Source organism: Aplidium turbinatum, chromosome 9, assembly GCF_918807975.1.
Source record: "Aplidium turbinatum chromosome 9, kaAplTurb1.1, whole genome shotgun sequence".
Lineage (NCBI taxonomy): Eukaryota > Metazoa > Chordata > Ascidiacea > Aplousobranchia > Polyclinidae > Aplidium > Aplidium turbinatum.
Window position 1 is genome coordinate 23,434,212 of NC_137480.1, and position 19,239 is coordinate 23,453,450.

The window sequence follows — 19,239 nt, forward strand, 5'->3', positions numbered from 1 at the left end:
TTTCGAAAATTTTCCTGAACTGTGATTGGAGTTTTTGCCTTGTCGGCTGCCTTTTTTATTCATCCAGCTGAATAAGGTGAAAACAATTGACGATTGTAAACGTATTAAGATCGTGAGGAAAATTAAAGTTTTGATACAAATACTGATATACCATACTCACAGAAAGTTGTTACCAATCAAAAGTTATAGTAAATGTCTCCAACTCTCCACAGTATTGGGGAATACATTGGCAGTAAAACGCAAGTCATTTGGTAAGTTTATTGAGTTTACTGTTGTTGTCATGATATTACGGTGTTAAACTATTGTTGGTGGCAATTCTGCATTCCATCTTGGGAAGTATGTGATTCCAATATGTTTTAAGTGAGGCGACTGGTTGAAAGAAGTTGAAGCTAGCAATGAAAAAAAATCGAGAATTGTTCAACAATTTGCAAAGTTACCTTGCTGCTTGCAATGTATTATTTCAACTCACTTAAAATACAATCAACATCTTATCAATTTCAAGGCCAGTGAGATAATTTAACAAATCGATTTTTTATTGCTTTTTAAGTAAACAACTTCATTACAAGCGGGAAATAAAAACCTATTACTCTCAACGTTACTATTTCTTAATTCTGCAAATAAAATTCCCCTATATTACCACATATTGTATGTGGAAGCAAAGAAAGTGTATCAGCTTGCACCATTTGTTGAAATTAATTTTTGGCTAAAAAATATTTTTTCCTCGAATTTAGGCGTAAAAAGCAAGGCCGGTTTATTTTTCTATTTAGAACTTCCAAAGGCCTCTTGAAGATAAACTTGAAACTAGGCTGCCAACAAATGGCTTTCCACGTTTTAAGCCACTAAGTTAATTGAAATGCGGTAAAACAACAAAGCCATTCTCGAATATCATAACAACAGTGGCGCGTAGAATAACAATGGCCATTGTGACGCAACAGCCAAGTGAAGATTGTTGAGTGGAAGAACGTCTTTCAAAAATATTCTAATTCTTGAACTTAACTCGACTGTAAATAGATCCTGGAAACAGTGCTTAAAGATTAGACTTTGGTTATGAGGAGCACAAACAATTCGGGGAAGTATTTCACGTTAGAAGAAATCATTTACTTTCTCTAATCTGGACTGCAAGTTGACTTGGCCAAGTGCATGCTAGGGCTGGTTAATAAAAAACAAACGAATAATACTTTTGTTTCGATGCACTACTCCTTTGTTACTTCCGAGGATTTGCTAATTACTAAGACATCACAGTTCGGTTCAGAAAAAAACAAAAAAAAAATTGAAATAATGTACGTGTCGTATATACGAATAAAATATGTATGCAAAATTGCGTTTCAAGAAAAAAAAATTTTGAACTTGGTTTTGCTTCGAGTAACGTTTTTGCATAAACAAAAGTTATTTTAAACAATCGTTCGAACACCCCAACGTACGTTGCTGAATGATTCATAAAATAAGATTTATACAATCAAGAAATTGATAATGGAAATCTGTTACAGATTGATGCTATTTAGAGAGAAACCTTAAACTAAGTGTTTCTTGGACAAAGCTCTTTGATACATATCAGCAAGTTAAAAGGTAAAGTATACTGGCTAGAATTCGAGCAACCAATGCCTCAACAGCAAGATAGACAGTGTAGTTATGAAATTTAACTTGCCATACAAGCTCAAATTGGTCAAAGGCAGCATAACGTTTCATCTAATAACCACCTGCACCACGCATTATAAAAATAATGAGCAGTTGAGAATTTAGGGTCTGGGAATATAATGCAACTAAAAATTTACCAGATAAACTTTTTTAAGTCTGATGCTGAAGTGGCCATGTTTGCTTCAAAACAGCATTGCGAGAAGTCTATTTCATAGAACCGAAAATTTAAATCTCTGAGAGTGGGGGTAGTGCAATTTTCCTTATCTCAATATAGGTAACAAGCGTAACAGAAGCTTAAATCGTTTCGAAGAAAACAGAAGAATGTACCCGCCACAGCCACCACAAAGGCGATCTTGGACAGCCAAGCGCAGTTATGTGTATATCATTAACTGTTTGAAATAGGCGAAGTGATAAAACAAAAGGCTGAAAATTACATACCAGATTAAATGTCAACAGCTCCAAAAAACTAGACGCATAGCCCCAGGAATTAGATGATATCTTGATAAGATTTCTTCTTTTGTTCCAATTTTTATCGACCATGCAAGTAGATAACGTGTTTCAACGCAAAAGTTATGTTAAAAAAGCAACTCCCAAAAAAGTTTTGCTGAAACGAAGCTGTGTTATATTTAGAAGACTTGATGTGCTAATATTTGTTGTGGAGCATTACTAAAAATCTAAGGCAGAAAAACGTCTTGAAAATGTTCAAGATCATGGCGCTACCGTGACGTGTACGCAGTCATGTGTGACGAAAACCCCAGCATGACTACATAGATATTTTTGCGAAAAAAGTTATTTTCATCCAAGAAAGCGAATTTGACCAACTTAAAAGTTTGACCTTTAAAGAACACAAACAATAAAAGAAGTTGACGATTTCTGGGTACGTTTTGTTTCTGATGCTGGCTTCAATGCATGGCGGAAGAGAGACAACCTTGTTCGTTTGAAGTGCCATGACGTCCGTAGACATCAAATCAATGTAAAAGAAGAATAATACGCTAAAAGAAAATTTACAGATCACATATGCGGTTTGTGTATGATATATTGTAGTTTAGCTGATCTCCTGTTTAAGCTATCAAATTCACCATAATTGCAAAACTGACACTTCGAATGGTTGCTGTAATGATGGCATAGAAATGAAGATGGTTCCATTTCGCATCATTAACGTAGAATAATGACATCAGTTTGGTTTTGAAAATACAAGCTCGTAAAAAAGTTGTATGTCAAAATATTTAATAAACTTCGACTGTAAATTGGAATAAGTTCGTGGGCAACACACAAGATGAAGAGTTAACCACTGCCTATAAACCATTCATATAACTGAGCGGTCTCCAATGAAATTGAACAACATGAAATTGAACAACTCATCTTTCGTCGCTGAGTGCTTGGAAAAAACAGGCTTTCCTAACTTGGATGCAATATCGTTGGTGAGAGAAAGTGTTCAGTTGGCATAACCTAATTATTATCACATTCTCTGCAGTCAACGTAATTATTTGCAAAATTTTGAAAGATTAAAGTCACAACACCCACACACTTCGTCGCCTTCAGGTGCCCCAACATACAGTAGAGTTGATATTGGGTCAATCTTTGCAAGACTTCGCTGGTTCAACGCAGATTTTTCGTTATTGCCACAACATTTTAAAACGATAGCACGGTCAATGACAAGCAAACGTGTATGAGGGCATTGGCCTAAAAGAAATGAGGTCACAAAGTGAGATAGTTATAAAAATAAGGGAGTTTCAAATGGTATAATAGTAACAATCGTATTCCATTAATATGTTGGTAAGTTAACGATCTTTTAAAATATATGATTTGTATATTTATCGCTTCCTAAGCTCCCACTTTTATGACATAACCGAGTCATTGCGGACTGTTCAACAATTTGAAGGTGCTATCCCTCCTACGAGTGTGTTTCATGCTGGAAAGGTCGGACAGACAGTGCATTCTTATGACGTCAGAATTACTGGACAATGACACTCTAGGAACAAATGAGGTGTTAAGAACATGGGTTTTATAAAAAGTGGTTGTCATTTTTTTTTCAATAGTTTCTATGCATCACAACGTTGTATGTACGTTGATGTGACTGGAAGAGCTATCTTGAAATCCTAAATAGTGCATTCCGCTTAGTTGTTGAGTTCTCCAACATGGGCCAGACAATAAACCACACGCTTATGATACCAGCGGACCAGACTACAAATAGCCTTGTAGTGTACCCACTGGTTTAAGATTACAATAGGTACAGATAGAAAAGCATAGAAACATATCGAGTTTCAAAAGAGTTTTTAGTTTACACCTCCCTACTTCAAAGAAAGCGAACCCATTGTCTCTCACAAAGGGCTATGTGAGCATTTTGCCAGGTGATTATTTCATAAAATTGATCACTTTCAATTTGGCAAATACTGTACATTCTTCCACCCAAACTTTTAGATCAACGGCGACTATGTGTGAAAAGTAGAGAATATTAATTGATCAAATGTCAGCAACAATGATGTTAAAGATACTTCAAAATATATTCGTCACAACGTTGTTGGATGTAATATCAACGCAAAGAACATGTTTTTATTTAGATTTTGTTATGGACGCTCTGATTGTGATGATGTGCTGCCGGCTGCATAGCAGAGTGGTGAGAGCTCAGGTTCGAAGTTCGAAAGGACGTTGGTTCGACACCGCTCAAGAGCATGTGTTTTTGACAGGACTCTTCAAGACATGACAAAAGGTGGACACGAAGATTGGCTTCCTTACTTTAAACCTTCACCTATCGCGTGCGCAGCTGTTTGAGGCTATCAACAGAATGTGGAAGCATTTTCCAATGACTCGCATTGGAGACAACTAAATTGCACAAGTGGTGAGCTGGTATTGCCAGAACCGAGTCTCGCACCGCACAATCTCACAAGAATGGCTTCGCCTTGATGGCAAATCCTGATTCCAGATTTCATGACAATGATGAGAAACGAAACGCTTCTTAATAAACAAAAGCCATTGTTATAGATTATGAGCGACTACGTTATTTCAAACTACAAATTTGTTTAAAAACTATAGTTGACTTAATTTTGAAGCAATTTCATGACTAAGCACACGTAGTGATACAGAAATGATATGTTTCTATAGGTAATTTAACGTTAGTCGATAGTGATTCATTGAAAAACAGTTCAATTGGAGGGGTCAAGGTTATCTTAATGTTTCCAGGTTATAGATTCGCTGATGGCAGATATGATAACACTTATGGATGACTGCCGCAGTAACATCGCAGATAAAACAATCGCTTAAATTAACTACCATATTGGAAAAGCAAACAATTGCGCCGACACATAACATTGGAGAAGAAACCACAACAGGGAGACATCTGCCAGAATGACGACAAAGATTGAGATAAGGACGTAGCGTGAAAAAGATTAAAAACATCTGTTTCTTTCCACAAATTTTGTTTGAATGCTAGTGTGTTGTTAACTTGTGCAAAAATGCATTAATTATTACCATAAATATTATGTGAACACACACAGGAAAAAAAGAAAAAAAACACACAGCAACACTGAGTGCAAATCTTAAGAAAAGCAACAGATTTTAAAAAAATCATTGTGGATATGATAGATCTACTCGACAAAGACAGTAGTAGCCAAACCAAGCACATTCTACACCAAGTTTAATTCGGCAATATTTTATTGCTGTCGTTATTCAATACATTGCATGAAAGTAATGTTTTACTTTGAATTTAAAGCTTTAACGGTCTTAGCAGTCGACCAAAATAGCAAAAAATGATTTACACCGCACCTTACAAAAAGGCGAGCTCCACCGGCAACCTCCAAAATTATTGCATGGCCTAAATTCGTATTTATAACCAAGTGAAGTATGAGGCACGTATTGTAAATTACATTATCAAGGCAATATTAGTAACGCAACAACAGACAAACTAACCTAACATTTCTATAGCGACAAAAATGAGTAGGATATTCACGCTTGCTGCATTTTACAAGCTACGAAGCGGAAAATGAAATCAATTACCAAAATCATAGCAAGTTAATTAAAAGGGCAGATATCATGCAATATGACCTCTTAATAGTCAATGGGAAAAAAATCCTGTCCAGCTCAGACTATTTGCAATAGTTTAGTGAAATCAATAACAGAACAAGGCAAACAAAACTTATTTCACCACAATACTCGAAAAACATGTCACAACGACACCACGCAAGTGAAGCCATCGATTGTAGGAACTTGTGACATGTAAAAGTGGAAATGACAAGCAAAAATCTTTTGTATAGCCACAGGCTAGATAAACCATAAGTTCATATTTATGGTAATACGAAAAGAGACCAGAAAAACACGAAACTCTCTGCAAGTTTCCGTGACTAATCTTAGGCAATTTAGCTTTAAAAACAAAGTAATGATGCATAGCATTTGTTCAGGAACGCCAAAAAAATTTTCGTGCTGCCATTAAAGACTCAACATCTTTAATTCAAAGATTTTTTTAAAAAGCACATAAAAATATTGAAAAGCGTTTGTTGCCATATGGTGAGCTTCCTAAAACATTGTTTGGACTTTAGACAGCTCGATGCACGAGCGGTGTTTCTTGCAATAAGAGCCAGATCCATAGGTCCTGCTGCAAGTAGATTGAATAGATGAATGCTTGACTGCTGACGTGGCCATGATTGAAAGATGTCGTCGTAACGTGACTTTGGTTAGCAAGAGGTGGTAAATATCGGATAAAATGCATAATGCTGAGGAAGTTATCTAATCGTTATTTGAACAAAACATCAGGCTGGCGAACCGTGAAGACTAAAAGTATGAGCTCACTTGCATTTGTGCAAGATTTTTGAGGCAAAGTGCGGCGGGTACAGGGTAGTAGCCATAAAATTTTCTTTTAAGATAACTTTTATATTTAACATCTGCAAACTTTGCCATTGGAGTGGCTGCGTTTCGTTGTACTTGCAATTTCTTGCAAGTCATATCTATCACTCTGCTTTCAGGAGTACATTTAACCTTAAACCGAGATTCAGTTTGGTTTCACCTCGGCGCTTGTTAAAAGCATCACAGAACAAACAAAATTTTTGTATCGTATCGCAGAAAAATTGTTGGAATTCCCCTGCGAGTGCTTGTTTTGTTAAGTCGTGCCGCAGCAATCGCTACCAAACGACGTAAATATTGTTTGAAAGTGTTGGCATTACAGTGAATTCAAACGTGATGTTTAGAAACCCTGAAATTATAAACAAAGTCTTCCCACACAAAAGAAACAGTAACAACTGAAGAATAGTTTTTGTCTTGTGGTACAAAACGATCAAATTAGAGTTTCAGATTATTCATTCATAAGAGATAAGATGAATCCATGCAAGTTAAAAACACGACTTCTATTTTGAAGGCTCGAGATACAGGATAATGATTTGTCCATTGTCTGAATAAAGTAAACATTCTGCAACAAATCATTCTGACAAGCTATGAATAAATTGCAAGTGATAGTAACATCAAGAGCATACCATTGCAGTAGTTTAAAACCCACTCGCTCATCGCAGAAAACAGAGAAGACGCAAGAAAATGTAGAAAAGGCAAGTTGAGGAGGAAAGCAGCAAGGTGGAATTGACAAGAACGGACGAGTTAGACAGATCGATGTAGAGGCAGGGTGTGAAGATTGCACACTTGGAGGTGAATCCACCATCCTCGGTAACGGGGTCATCACCGGATTAAAACTGGACTACTGTTACTCAAGTCAATGCAACCAATAAGTCAATAAACCAGCAAATGGTTAATGACAATGCTGCTCATCATCTTACAATTCAGATGAACCCAACAACACCTTGAAATCGCTCATGTATCTGTCCCAACACATGACCCTCAAGTTAACCTGACCTCAGCAAACAAGAGACTAATCGAAGGTAACACAAGGATTTTGCAGTAATTACGTTACGTAGTAATTTTCTGCCTCGGTTAAAAACATGAAGTTTTAGCAAAGGTTATGTACTGAATAAGTAAAACCAACTGACAGTGAAATATGACGCCCTTAAGCATTTCCTGCTTTGGGTTTGTACATTTAATGTTTTTTTGATTATTGCATCATGAATCTGCTTAATAAATACTGACGTGGCATTGCAACATTTTTGACTTTTTCCATTGAGACATTGCAGCAAATATAAGGTACACGATTCGCATTGATGGTAAAAGGATAGCTGTTACAATATACTCTTACGATACGCAAGAGAATTGGCAACCCTAAATGCACAATTTTTTTAAACCGGTCTCTTTTGGTTGATGCGGTTCTTTGCAGAAAACAAAAGTCTTGAACGACAAACTGATTTTTTTTCTTCGGATCTAAATAAAGAGCAAAAGCATTTGACAAACCTTTCTTTGATTTCGCTCCTATCTTCAACTTGGAAGGCCACGAGATTTGGGTGTTGGACTCTGACATCACCTGCAGGGAAATTGGTAAAAGGATAAATACAACAGTCACAATAAGGTATGGGTTAGGGTTATAGGTTAGCTATAGGTTAGTTAGTTATAGGTTAGGTTATTAGGTTAGGGTTAGCTACTCCGACAAAACCTTTGACTATAAACCCCAGTAAAGAGTGAAACAGGCTGTAGAGGATATAGGAACTGAATTTGATGTAAGTTGCTCTGCTTGGCATTGAGCACTTTTGTAGTTTTTTGTTGTTTGTCGTATCCAGGCTTACACCTGGTGGTTGAAGATTTAAGTTAAGTGGACGGGAAGGCAAAGAAGCCAATCTTCGTGTCCACCTTAAGGCATGCCTTTAAGTGTCCTGCCAAAGACACAGCCGCATGCTCTTGAGCGGTGTCGAACCGGCGCCCTTTCGAACGTCGTTCCAGGGCTCTTACAACTCAGCTATGCAGCCGAGACTTTTGTAGTGTTAACCCCTTAGCTACGTCATTTTGAAAGCATTGAAGGATTAATCTTGTCCCAAGCACTGAGCTAGTTGAGCATTCTCTTTTGATACTACGATCTGGTTACTACGGACCTACAAAAAATTAATGTCGGTTATTCTTTGAAAATTATTGCAATACCAAGTATCTGTGCATATTCTTCAGGACCTTCTCATGATCCCTACTCCCTAGTAAAGGGTGAAACAGGCTGTAGAGGTGATTAGAAAATAGTAACTGAATTTTATATAATACAAATTAACACTGAAAATGAGATATTAAATTTCTTGCATTACTTTCCCAGCAGTATTGGGCATGTTAAAGTTTAAGTATTTATGAAATAAATCTAATTTTACTTTCGTATATCATCGCATACGACATTGAGATAGCAATGAAAACATTATGAACATCAAAATTCGAACCTTGGCAAAGAATTCTTCTCCACTTTGTCCTGTTCCATTTGCAGCCGCTAAAACACAAAAATATATAAGGGTTTGAAATAATCACAATTCTTAGTGGAATTAATATTCAGAATGAGCGCAGCATCAAAGGAAACTTTGCAAACTGGAAATGGCTGTTGATCACCCAAGCATACTATGAAAGTATCATGGTTGGACCAATACGGATAGCGTCATTCGGTTTCGTAGCATTCGAATCGAGCCATGAAAACTTGCTTCGGTTTTAACACATCAGTTTACACATGCTGCCGTTTGCAACAAAATTTTCGATCGAAACGAAATCATCATCTTCTGAGTGGATACAAAACAAAACGGTTGTCACCAAAACGTCGTTTCAATTTTTTTTTATAGATATTATTGTTTTGAATACTCGAAAGTGTTGAACATCTAAATGATGAGAAAGTCTTCGAAGAAGATGGAGTACCACCTCGCACCAAAGTTAAGTGTGCTGCTGCACGGATGTTTAAAACCTTTCCTCTGCCGAATCCTTGAAGATATAAAGTGATCCCGCAATAAAAATCAATTATACAGGTTTCAATCAACCAGTTTAAACCGCCAAAATGTGCCTAAAAACCAAACCGAAGATGGAGCGTGAAAAGAAACCAACTCCATAACTGAGCGAAGCTCTGTCTGCAAGCGGTGAATGAATGCAAAAATGGACTGATCCGGTGGAAGGGCCGTTTCGTATTTTCTTCCTTTTTCGTATCCACGGTTTAATCGGCTAATGGGTTTCGTTTAACTTTTATCTGTTAAGTTTAGCTTTTTTTAGCAATTATTATACATTACAATGTCGAAATTACGCAAATAGATGTTGTGTTAAAGCCATGTGAAGAATTTTGTGAAGCTAAACTATGTATAAAAACGCTTATGCAATAAAAACGTAAAAATACATAAAAAAGCACCTTTTCAGTGGAAACATTTCTTGGCAATGAAGCAGTTATTAACAAATAATCAGCCCTGAAATGTTTTTGTGCCCAAAGATACACGACCATTCAAGCGTGACAAAACTCAACATATTTTAAAACTTGTCAACATCAAACACAGAACGTTCTGCAAAGTGAACTTCCAAAATATCTGCACTCTAGCTTCAGTTGTCTTGCAGGGCATCGAAGAAAAGGCCTTAGTCTTTTACTTGCAATCAACAACTTTTGACAACAAAGTTTAGCAAATTGGTTAGACTCTTTTATGGCTCAACTCCAACAGCCGCTTAGCAACAGTGGGTTCAGCTGCCAATTCGAAAATAATCCAAATTATATGATATTCTAAATTGAAAAGCGGCCGTTACTTTCGCACAAAGGCAAAAATAACCGGAAATACGAAAGCAATGATCGAACTAGGTGATGTTTAATGCTCCGTAAATATATTGAACAAAGAAGAATATTACTTATGCTTCCTGGCGAGATGTAAACCTGCGTCCTCTGAGGCTATGACATTGCAATAATATTTTCAATATAAAAATCTTAAAATTGTTGCGAGATAATCGGATTGCGAAGATATCAATCGTCATGTTATTTTCGCACGCATCAGTCATAAATCTGGAGGTTTTAAATTGTTAAAGGACGATTCTAAATGGAATGCTTTGTTAAAAGCAGGCTTCTGTGTGCACATCAATGCAGAATACGAAACGAGCAGAAAGCAATACAATCAAGTTCGTGTACAATAACAATAACTTTTCATCTGTCTAAATTTTGGAAAAATTTTAACGCAAGTTTTAAAAATGTAAAGAATTTTGCAAACTTGGGTTTACCATTATAGACACTGTCTATCATCATGTCGATAAAATGTATATTTATGACGGAGAAGTAACATACGCAGACGCATCAAAAGTGTTGGTACTGTAAGCCTATTCAGTATTCACAACATATTTGTACTTTCGGTAAAAGTCTCACGAGTTCGTAGTGGGCTGGTCCAAAGAAAATATCTAATTTACCAAAGGCTAAAAAAAACTAGTTAATATTACTCCGGGGTGGAAAGCCTCTATTATAGTCAGTCTGACAGAGTCCTAAAAGAGCGGAAAAAAATTTTGGTTTAAAAAATAGTTAAAAACTGTAAAGTGTCATACGAAAACTACGATGTACTTTTGATCCTATATCACTAAAATTCTTAACAGTGTCGCAAAATTTGCGATGACGAGAAGCTCAAGGAAGGTTGATAGATATTGTTCCAAACTAACTCACGTCACTGGTCGTTGATCAGGAATGAAAATGTACAAATGTATCAACAATACTTTTGGGGGTAGTTAAAGAACTTCTTCTTCACGAACGCTTTTTATCCAGGCAATTTGTGTCTTTCTAAGCAACTGCTTTTAGATGAAAGCATAACAAAGGTAACATCTTTACCAAAATACGGAATGGCCTGTTTCGGTGCGGCCAATTTGGTAATGATGACTGTTTCGGTGGAGATTTCGTGCTGCTTCTATTGCGTGGGCGGAGTGAATGGGCATTAGCTGTTTTCTTGCGAGTAATTCTCGCATCTCGATTACAGGTTAGATGATGGTGGGCATTTATCTCATTCGGCAAACATCGGCCTCACATCGTAAAATAAAAATAGTAGGCTACCGATCCTTTCGTAATGAGCAACCTATAACCCCAGTCAGTGCTCACTACTATTACCATGCTGTTTCAAGACAATGACGCTGGATGAGGATTGAAGATGGGTGTCTTGCAGGTTTTAATTCAAAGAAAAGTCGTGTTGTTGTGCACACAAATACGGACAAACACATTTAAATAACATGTCATGGGCCCATGTGAAACCTGTAACTAATGCATATGACATCAAGCTCATTAAGTACCTAAGCTGTAATTAAGCTGCAAGATTAACTTGCATTGCATCACCGGTAGGCTAATGTCCATTCACCTCACTGAAACGCAGTTCGAGCATAACCGTGGATACCGCTATCTGAAATGTTCCCTACAGTTTCCCTAAATACACACTACACTGACGCAACTCCAAAACGTTCAACTCTGCAACGGGTTGTTTCCGAAACGTCGACGACACCGAATGGTCAGACAGAAAAAAAAATGTGCCATACATTGATAACATAACACCACAGATTTTCTGGTAACTTTTGGGTTACAAAGGTCATTTTTGATTCACAAGTTTGTGATGAAAGACAAAAACTTTTCATTTAACGAGAAAGTAACTTCACTAGACAATTTGTTAACAGAGAATTTGTGCACTCAAACAGGAAACAAGGTGGCTGAACGATGCGATATCTTGAGACACAACAAACTAATGTCATTCGATCGTGGGTATACAATTGCCATTCAAAATCAAACACTTGTTTTCCCAGCCGTGAGACAATGCTAAGTATGAGATGGTAGGAAAGTAATAGGGGGGAAAGAAAAATCATATATTTTACAGCGATTCAACCGCTACTGACACTTAATAAACGTAAAAATGGATTGGAAAGAAAGAGATAATTGTCACGCAAGTACAAACAGTACGACATATAATTTCGTTGTGCGAGTATCCAGTAAATCGAGAAGTGTTGCCGTTCAATATTGATAGCAACATTGTTTATAGAATCAGTTCGAGTTTTCAAGAACAGATCCATTCAAAAGCTGGCCTGCCTGGTGCGATGGAAAGCCATTATATAAGTGATAGAAAGTTTTCAGGGAAGACTTGAGAGTTGAGACAAAATGAAATACTTCATGCGGTCTCTGTATGTCCATAGTTGATATGAGGTTCTGTTTTTGATAAAATAATCACTTCACAAAACATCCTTAAGGTTACATGGGAGCCTACACACAAAAAGAAAGCTGGACCATGACTGTTTAAAAGTTAAAACATATCAAATTTAATAAACAATGTAATTCTTCAGCAAGAGTATTATTTTGTGCTGCGCTTATAATAAAAGACATCTAATTTCTAATCATTTACTCAAACTGCGTTAATTTTCACACGACACAGCAGTTTTATACGTCACATGCGACGATTTTTCATTTAGCTTATTACCTTCTTAAATATGAAGTATAACTTAACAATTAGGGAAGACAACGGTAAATGGTCTACAAAAACAAATAAAAACTGGTCTTTTTCGTGTAACACACGACCGTAGCCAAGACCGACTTTAACTTAAAGACGGTCTTGCCGTAGCCCAAGAGTATCAAGAAGCTCTTGCTCTATCGTCAAACTAGGCAAAGTCTTGCGAGAACACTTCGCGTTCAGACCAGCACAGATGTTGCCCTTGGCTGCATTCAGAATCAGTTTTGCCTAAAACTGGTGAAAATTCGTCAAATAATAACAACTTTCTAGCAATTAGAGTTAAGACAATTATCTCCATACATGCAAACTCCAACTGATTAGCAATTGTTGACAGCAAAGAGGAAAGACCATTGTACAGACCAGGCAAAGTAAGTAGATAAATATTATTTTGTGATTGGAATTGCCACAACGGCAGACTCAACGCGAATGTAAAAGTTTCAACCGGATAGTCATGGTGATTGGTGAAGCAATTAAATCTAGAAAATCATATACGTTGAAGCAAAATAACTACTGGGATAATTAAGAATACCGGCAGTAAATTACAGACTTTGCAGCATACAGCAAGACATAGATAACCTTTTCAGCAAGACATTTGGTTGGACTCATCTAATTAGATAGCATAAGGCTAAAAACAATCCAAAATGACACCAATGATTAAAAAAAACGTATGGTATGGTTATTTTAGTTCAAGGTACCGTATTAATTAAGTGTCTTTCAAGGAATCATTTAACAATTAATTTTTAAGGCACATTTAAGTTTTTGACAAAATATATGTAGAAAATTACTGTTTTTAAAAATGCTAACGGCTCAAAAATACTTCTATTCTTGGCCAATGCAATATCTACTTTCAGAAAGTACACAAATATTTGATAAATAGATTCTATTTAAATAAGGACCTTCTGATGATCCCCCTTTTAAGGTGAAACAGGCTGTAGAGGTTTTAGAGAGTAGTAACTATATTTGATATAAATGGAATACATGTAATACTAAACGTTATACATATTGGCTCGATGGCAAATTCTTAGTGCAAATCATTATCAAAATAAAAAAAAGACTGTTTTAGAAATACCGGTAGTGTAAAATTCTGAAAACGTGCTCACTGCTCATAACTAAAGAAGCTTAGGAAGACATGCCAACAAACCAAAATGTTCTTTAGCAACCTCATATGAAGCTATATAATTAGTTTGTTGCATCAATCATGGCATGAAAAAACTTATGGATTGAAAATGCATAAAATGATATGAGAGCAAAAAACAACAGTTTGCCAGTTGTAATTGATCAAACTACTGTAAATGTAATTATGTAATATCCTGTTCTCAACAAGCAATCATGACTTGCAACTATCGGTACTTTATTGGTATGAGTTGTTTTCATCATCATTTTCAGCCTGTGGGAGCCCACTGCAGAGCGTAAGCCTTTCCCTTTTCATGCCAATTTAAGCATAGAGTTGTTTTAGCAATCCTTAGACACAAATTTTTATACAAAAAAAAATGTATACAACGATTGCCAACAATCTTTAAAAAATCAAATGCTGAAACAAAGTTTTGTAATTGTGCAGTTCTAAAATAAGAGATCTATACAATTGCACTTGTATCAGTAGATTCAACTGCAGGCCCTAATTTGTTTCAAAAACGCAGTCACTGATAGGCTAATCAGCAGCCATAATGTTGCAGTTTTGATTTAATTTTCACTTTTAGATGCTTTATAATAATTAAATTGTAAACCTTTGTTGCTTAAAAAACATAAAAGATTATATAACGAGAGTAAAAAGCATAAAATAAAAACACGTGCAAAACAATATCTACCTGAATAGTCATTAGTCAATGGAACAAAATTGTGTGTATATTGCTCTATGCTTAGATTTTATTACAAATAACTTTTAATGAAACAAGTGTTATTAAATTTGCTTTATAAATCCAGCACATTGAAGCAATCATGGAGAAGCAGTTTTAACATCCCGCTGGTAGCATGTGAACTGCATTTATTTCTACTCGAATAGCTACCAAAGCCAAAATTGTTTTATTAAATGTTGCTGTAATAGCAATATTTTTTAGACATCTGGCATTTAGGCTACAATTGTATATCATGTACCTGCTAAGAACATGTGACAGAGTATGTGAAACATTTAAAACAAGAGTGTTTATTAATACGCCGATATGTGTCTGCGGAGCGGTAAAACAAACAATGCAACACATACTCCACGAATGTTCCATCTTACGGCCCCCAAGTGGAATCATTGGTATTCGACAACTGGACCCAACTACCGTATCTTGGCTGCACGAGGAGGCATTGCCAATCTAAGCTACTACAAGTCAAACGAGAGAAGAAGAAAAATGTTTAATTTGTGAAAACACTACACAGGAACTTACAAATTAAAAAAACAAAGTAGCTATTTTTACCCACTGGTTGTTATGGTTACAATCAGGTGTTGCAGAGTTAGGATTAAAGTTAGAAAGGGTTCACTAAGGTAAAGGTTTTGATCTTTGCCCAGGACTAAAAAAAATTTTCTCAAATATATACAAGTTTTAACTTTTCTCAAATTTGGGCAGAATTCCTTATCTGGCAACGCTACTTAGCCACAGCCTAAAAAAAAACTGGCAAAGGATAACTTGGAAAAAGACAAACTTTTCACCAATCATCACAATATAATAAAGATGACACCATGTGATATATGGCATAGATGAGGCAAATTGAGGAATCAGAATTTTCAGTTTGATGGATAGGTTGCTGTAATCTGAGGCAAAGCCTTTTTTATAGTTTACTGAGGCATGGAAGAAAGCTTAAAATCTGTAAGGCTCAAATCATTCCAAAGTGATAAAATCTCGTGTTAATAAACTTTTAGCCTAGATTGTCTAAAATATTATCTTACCTTGTAACATTTGTTCAAGTTTTCTTCTGTCTACACGAAAACGATCCTCTACCCATTCTGGATCTCTGACAACTTCTTCTTCAGCAGCCAACGATTGATCATCATCTTCTCTTATAGGATGACTACTTGGAGATTGACTTTGCTGATTTAATCCTGATTGTGTAGCGACTTGCATGTTTTCATTGTTACCATTTTCACTACCTATATTTTCAACCGAGATATCAGTTTTTAGATTTTCATTTGCTTCAGTTATGTCACAGTTTACTTCCACTTTCATTGTTTCACTGTTTTTATTACTTTCACTGAATTTATTTGGAATATCAGCTATTATGTTATCCTGGGTAGCTTGGTTAGCCCACTGCTCTTCTGAAGGTAGATCTGCTCTCTGCTCTTGATCGTTTTTCTGCAACGTTGTGTCCTCTTTTGGTGAGCTGATTTTTTCACTTTTGGTGTTTACAAGACAGCTTTTTCTGTTGTTATTATTGTAGTTTTCATCCAGCCCAGAATTAAAAAAGTTATCGCCTGCAGTTGTTGCAGATTTCGTCATGTTAATGACATCATCGTTACTTCGACACGAAGTTGTTTCGTCATAAGATTTCAACGAACTCACTGCCATTTTAAAAGCTGTGTCAACTGGCTGCTCTTTTTCGCATGGCATTGCTTTGCTAGCAACCAATATCTTTTTTCCCTTTCTGTGCTTGTGCACTGTGTATATCTTCACGGATGAGTGCATACAATTTATGAATGTTACGCTCCGCTGCATCGATTTTTAAAGTGATGTTGGAGCAGGATAGAATATACAAATCAGTTCAATTCAGTTGTTTTTATTTCTAACCATTTCTAACTTTTCACAGCAATAACCATCACAAGCAACGTCACTTCGCAGCTTCCCGTTGTAATTTACTTCAAAGATGCAGTGTACATCTGTTATTTCTCTTTGTTTCAATTGTGTTCGTTAAGCGTGCTGCATCATTTAATGATTTTGCTGTTATAATATCAGAGCCACTATGATAATATTGCACAACAAAATAAACCAATCAATCAATCAATCAATCAATCAATCAAACGTCAACATAGAAAAAGTCGAGAAGAAGGTAGAAGCGACAAAACGCGAACGTTAAAACGTTTTTGCGACCAAAGTCAGTTATTAAGTTGAAAGAAATTTGGCACGGTTGCAAAATTGATTTAAGATACCGTAAGCTACTGTAGGCTCCTATACAGTGCCGGATTAAGGGGGGGGGGGGGGGGGGGGGCGGACTGGGCTGAAGCCCAGGGCCCCCACTTTTGGGGGGCCCCACCTCAAAGAAAAAAATCTACTAATTTTTTTAGTTGCACAGCTGGAGATTACTGCTTTAATTCGTATCTCAAACAAGCAAGAGCGGCTCACCCATATGTGCTGCGGTGCTGCAACACCCCTGCCCAGCCCCAGTTATTCAATTTTTCTTCGTTTTTTTAACAAAAAACATATTTCTTTGATACTTTCATATCCGAAAATGGTACGGATTACGGGTCAAAGTTATGATAATGCTGCTAATATGAGTGGCAAGTATAACGGTCTTCAAGCTCTTCTGCGCGAGAAATGTAGTGTAGCTCATTATGTCCCTTGCACAGCACATTCACTTCATTTAATCGGTAGCCTAAATGTCATGTAGAAACATGCCGTTCTGCCGCTGAGCTTTTTGAATTGTTGCAAAGCCTTTATTCATGGCTCGTCTCGTCTATTCATCGTTTTCAAGTCCATCGAAAATTCCTAGGTGGTTTGCGTGTTTTGAAGACATTATCTGATACAAGATGGTCAGTTAGATATGATGCAGTTCTTCTTCTTCTATCGAGTCTTCTAAAGTTCGTTGATACACCACAGATTGACACATTCTTCCGCAACGGAGTTATACACTGACAGGTCCCACCTACTGCACCGGGTGGCAAGCCGAGGGCAAACAAGAAGGTGATCCGCTGCATAGGCGTAGCCAGGGGGGGGGGCGAAAAGGGCCATGTCCCCCCAAATTTTCAAAGTTTGGATTTAGAAGTTGAGCCCTTTGTTGAAAATATAATAAAGTTTGTAGAAATTTATATCGTTTTCCAAGACACCTGGCTTTTAACACCCCCAAGGACTTGTTTTAGACACACAGAAAGACACCAATAAATTTTGCAAATTGTAAATCGCGCAAAATTTACGCGATTTACGTTTCTTTGAACTAATTTGTGGAAGCAATTTCAGAATGGCTTACTCTGGGTTTTTGTGTAGTTATTGAGTTTTTGTGTAGCTGAGTTTTTAGTGTTCTCTAATTTAGCCGCAGTTTTTGCCCGTTTGTGTGTAAGAGCTATCTTTAATAAGTTAATAGCTGTTTATCTGCTAATAAATTTCATACAAATATTACCCTAAAAGTGTTTTCAGAAAGCGCTATAATCCATTATTTGAGTGTAACTTTTCAAAAAATTTCCGGGGGAGCATGCCCCCGGACCCCCCCAGAATACGCGTGCCTTCGGCACGCTCTAACCCCCCTACCACTTTTATTGCTTCAACCCACCAGGATACGCCACTGCACATGAAGTGGCGATGGCTTTAAATCAAACACTTTGTTGTTCTCTTCAATTCATCAAATATTTGGCCCCCCCCCCCCCAAAATTTTTTTCTGGCTACGTTACTGGTCCGCTCTTTGGGACTCGGTGCCACAGATACATGCAACTGGGCCCGTGTCGTAGCCCCACTCCACCATTAATTTTTAGCGAAATTGTCACTTGATAAGGGCCCCCACTTTCAGCTCAGCCCAGGGCCCCATAAACCCTTAATCCGGCCCTGCTTCTATAATACATAAATTTATAGTAATTGATGTGACAACATAAAACAATTTATGCATGCAAAATTGAGGAAAAAGAGATAACTACTGTGCAACGATATTGATACGATTTTTTACTCTTTTTCCACTGCTGAAACCAAATTGGTTGGAAAAATCAATGCAATAATTAAGAAGGAGCCAGACAGAAGAAATACAAAAATAAAAAAAAATCTATTGGACTAGTGAACATCATACGCAAATGCATATTATGCATTAAACACATTATGCACCGTAGCAGTGTCGGCTACAGACTACAGTGACTGAACAGCTCTGGTCCAGAAAAGATCAGGATCAACGCGTGACTTGGTGAACGAAAAAGCTTCAAGATCAAGCGGCGTTGGTTCGGCTCTCGGGTGGTGCGCTTGAGCATTTCAGGACTGCTCTCCATTCAGCGGCACCTAGAGGATGAAATAATTCTTCGGTAACAACACTTCAACAATCGGAAACTTCAATCTGTCAATCTTGGTAACCGGCCCTGCGTCAAGAGCCTCTACACGTATGCGAAACTACCAGGAATAACCTATCAAAGCTTTGTCAGTCCGAGGATAAAAATACAAAACCAACCTTCCTCCTGTGTCATGTCAGGTTGTATTTTGAATCA

At 36.9% G+C, this 19,239-nt stretch overlaps 1 protein-coding gene across 1 annotated transcript in view; it reads right to left on the reverse strand.

Moving 5' to 3' along the window:
• LOC145777223 (protein bicaudal C homolog 1-like) overlaps positions 1 to 16,417 on the reverse strand; it is a 41,003-nt gene extending 24,586 nt beyond the window's left edge. Inside the window, exons 1-3 of the mRNA XM_082588547.1 lie at positions 15,802 to 16,417; positions 8,910 to 8,956; positions 7,954 to 8,023 (exon numbers count right to left, since the gene is read on the reverse strand). Coding sequence (XP_082444673.1) covers positions 7,954 to 8,023; positions 8,910 to 8,956; positions 15,802 to 16,417 — 733 coding nt within the window. The remainder of the gene's footprint in view (positions 1 to 7,953; positions 8,024 to 8,909; positions 8,957 to 15,801) is intronic.
• Between the last annotated feature and the right edge of the window lie 2,822 nt (positions 16,418 to 19,239).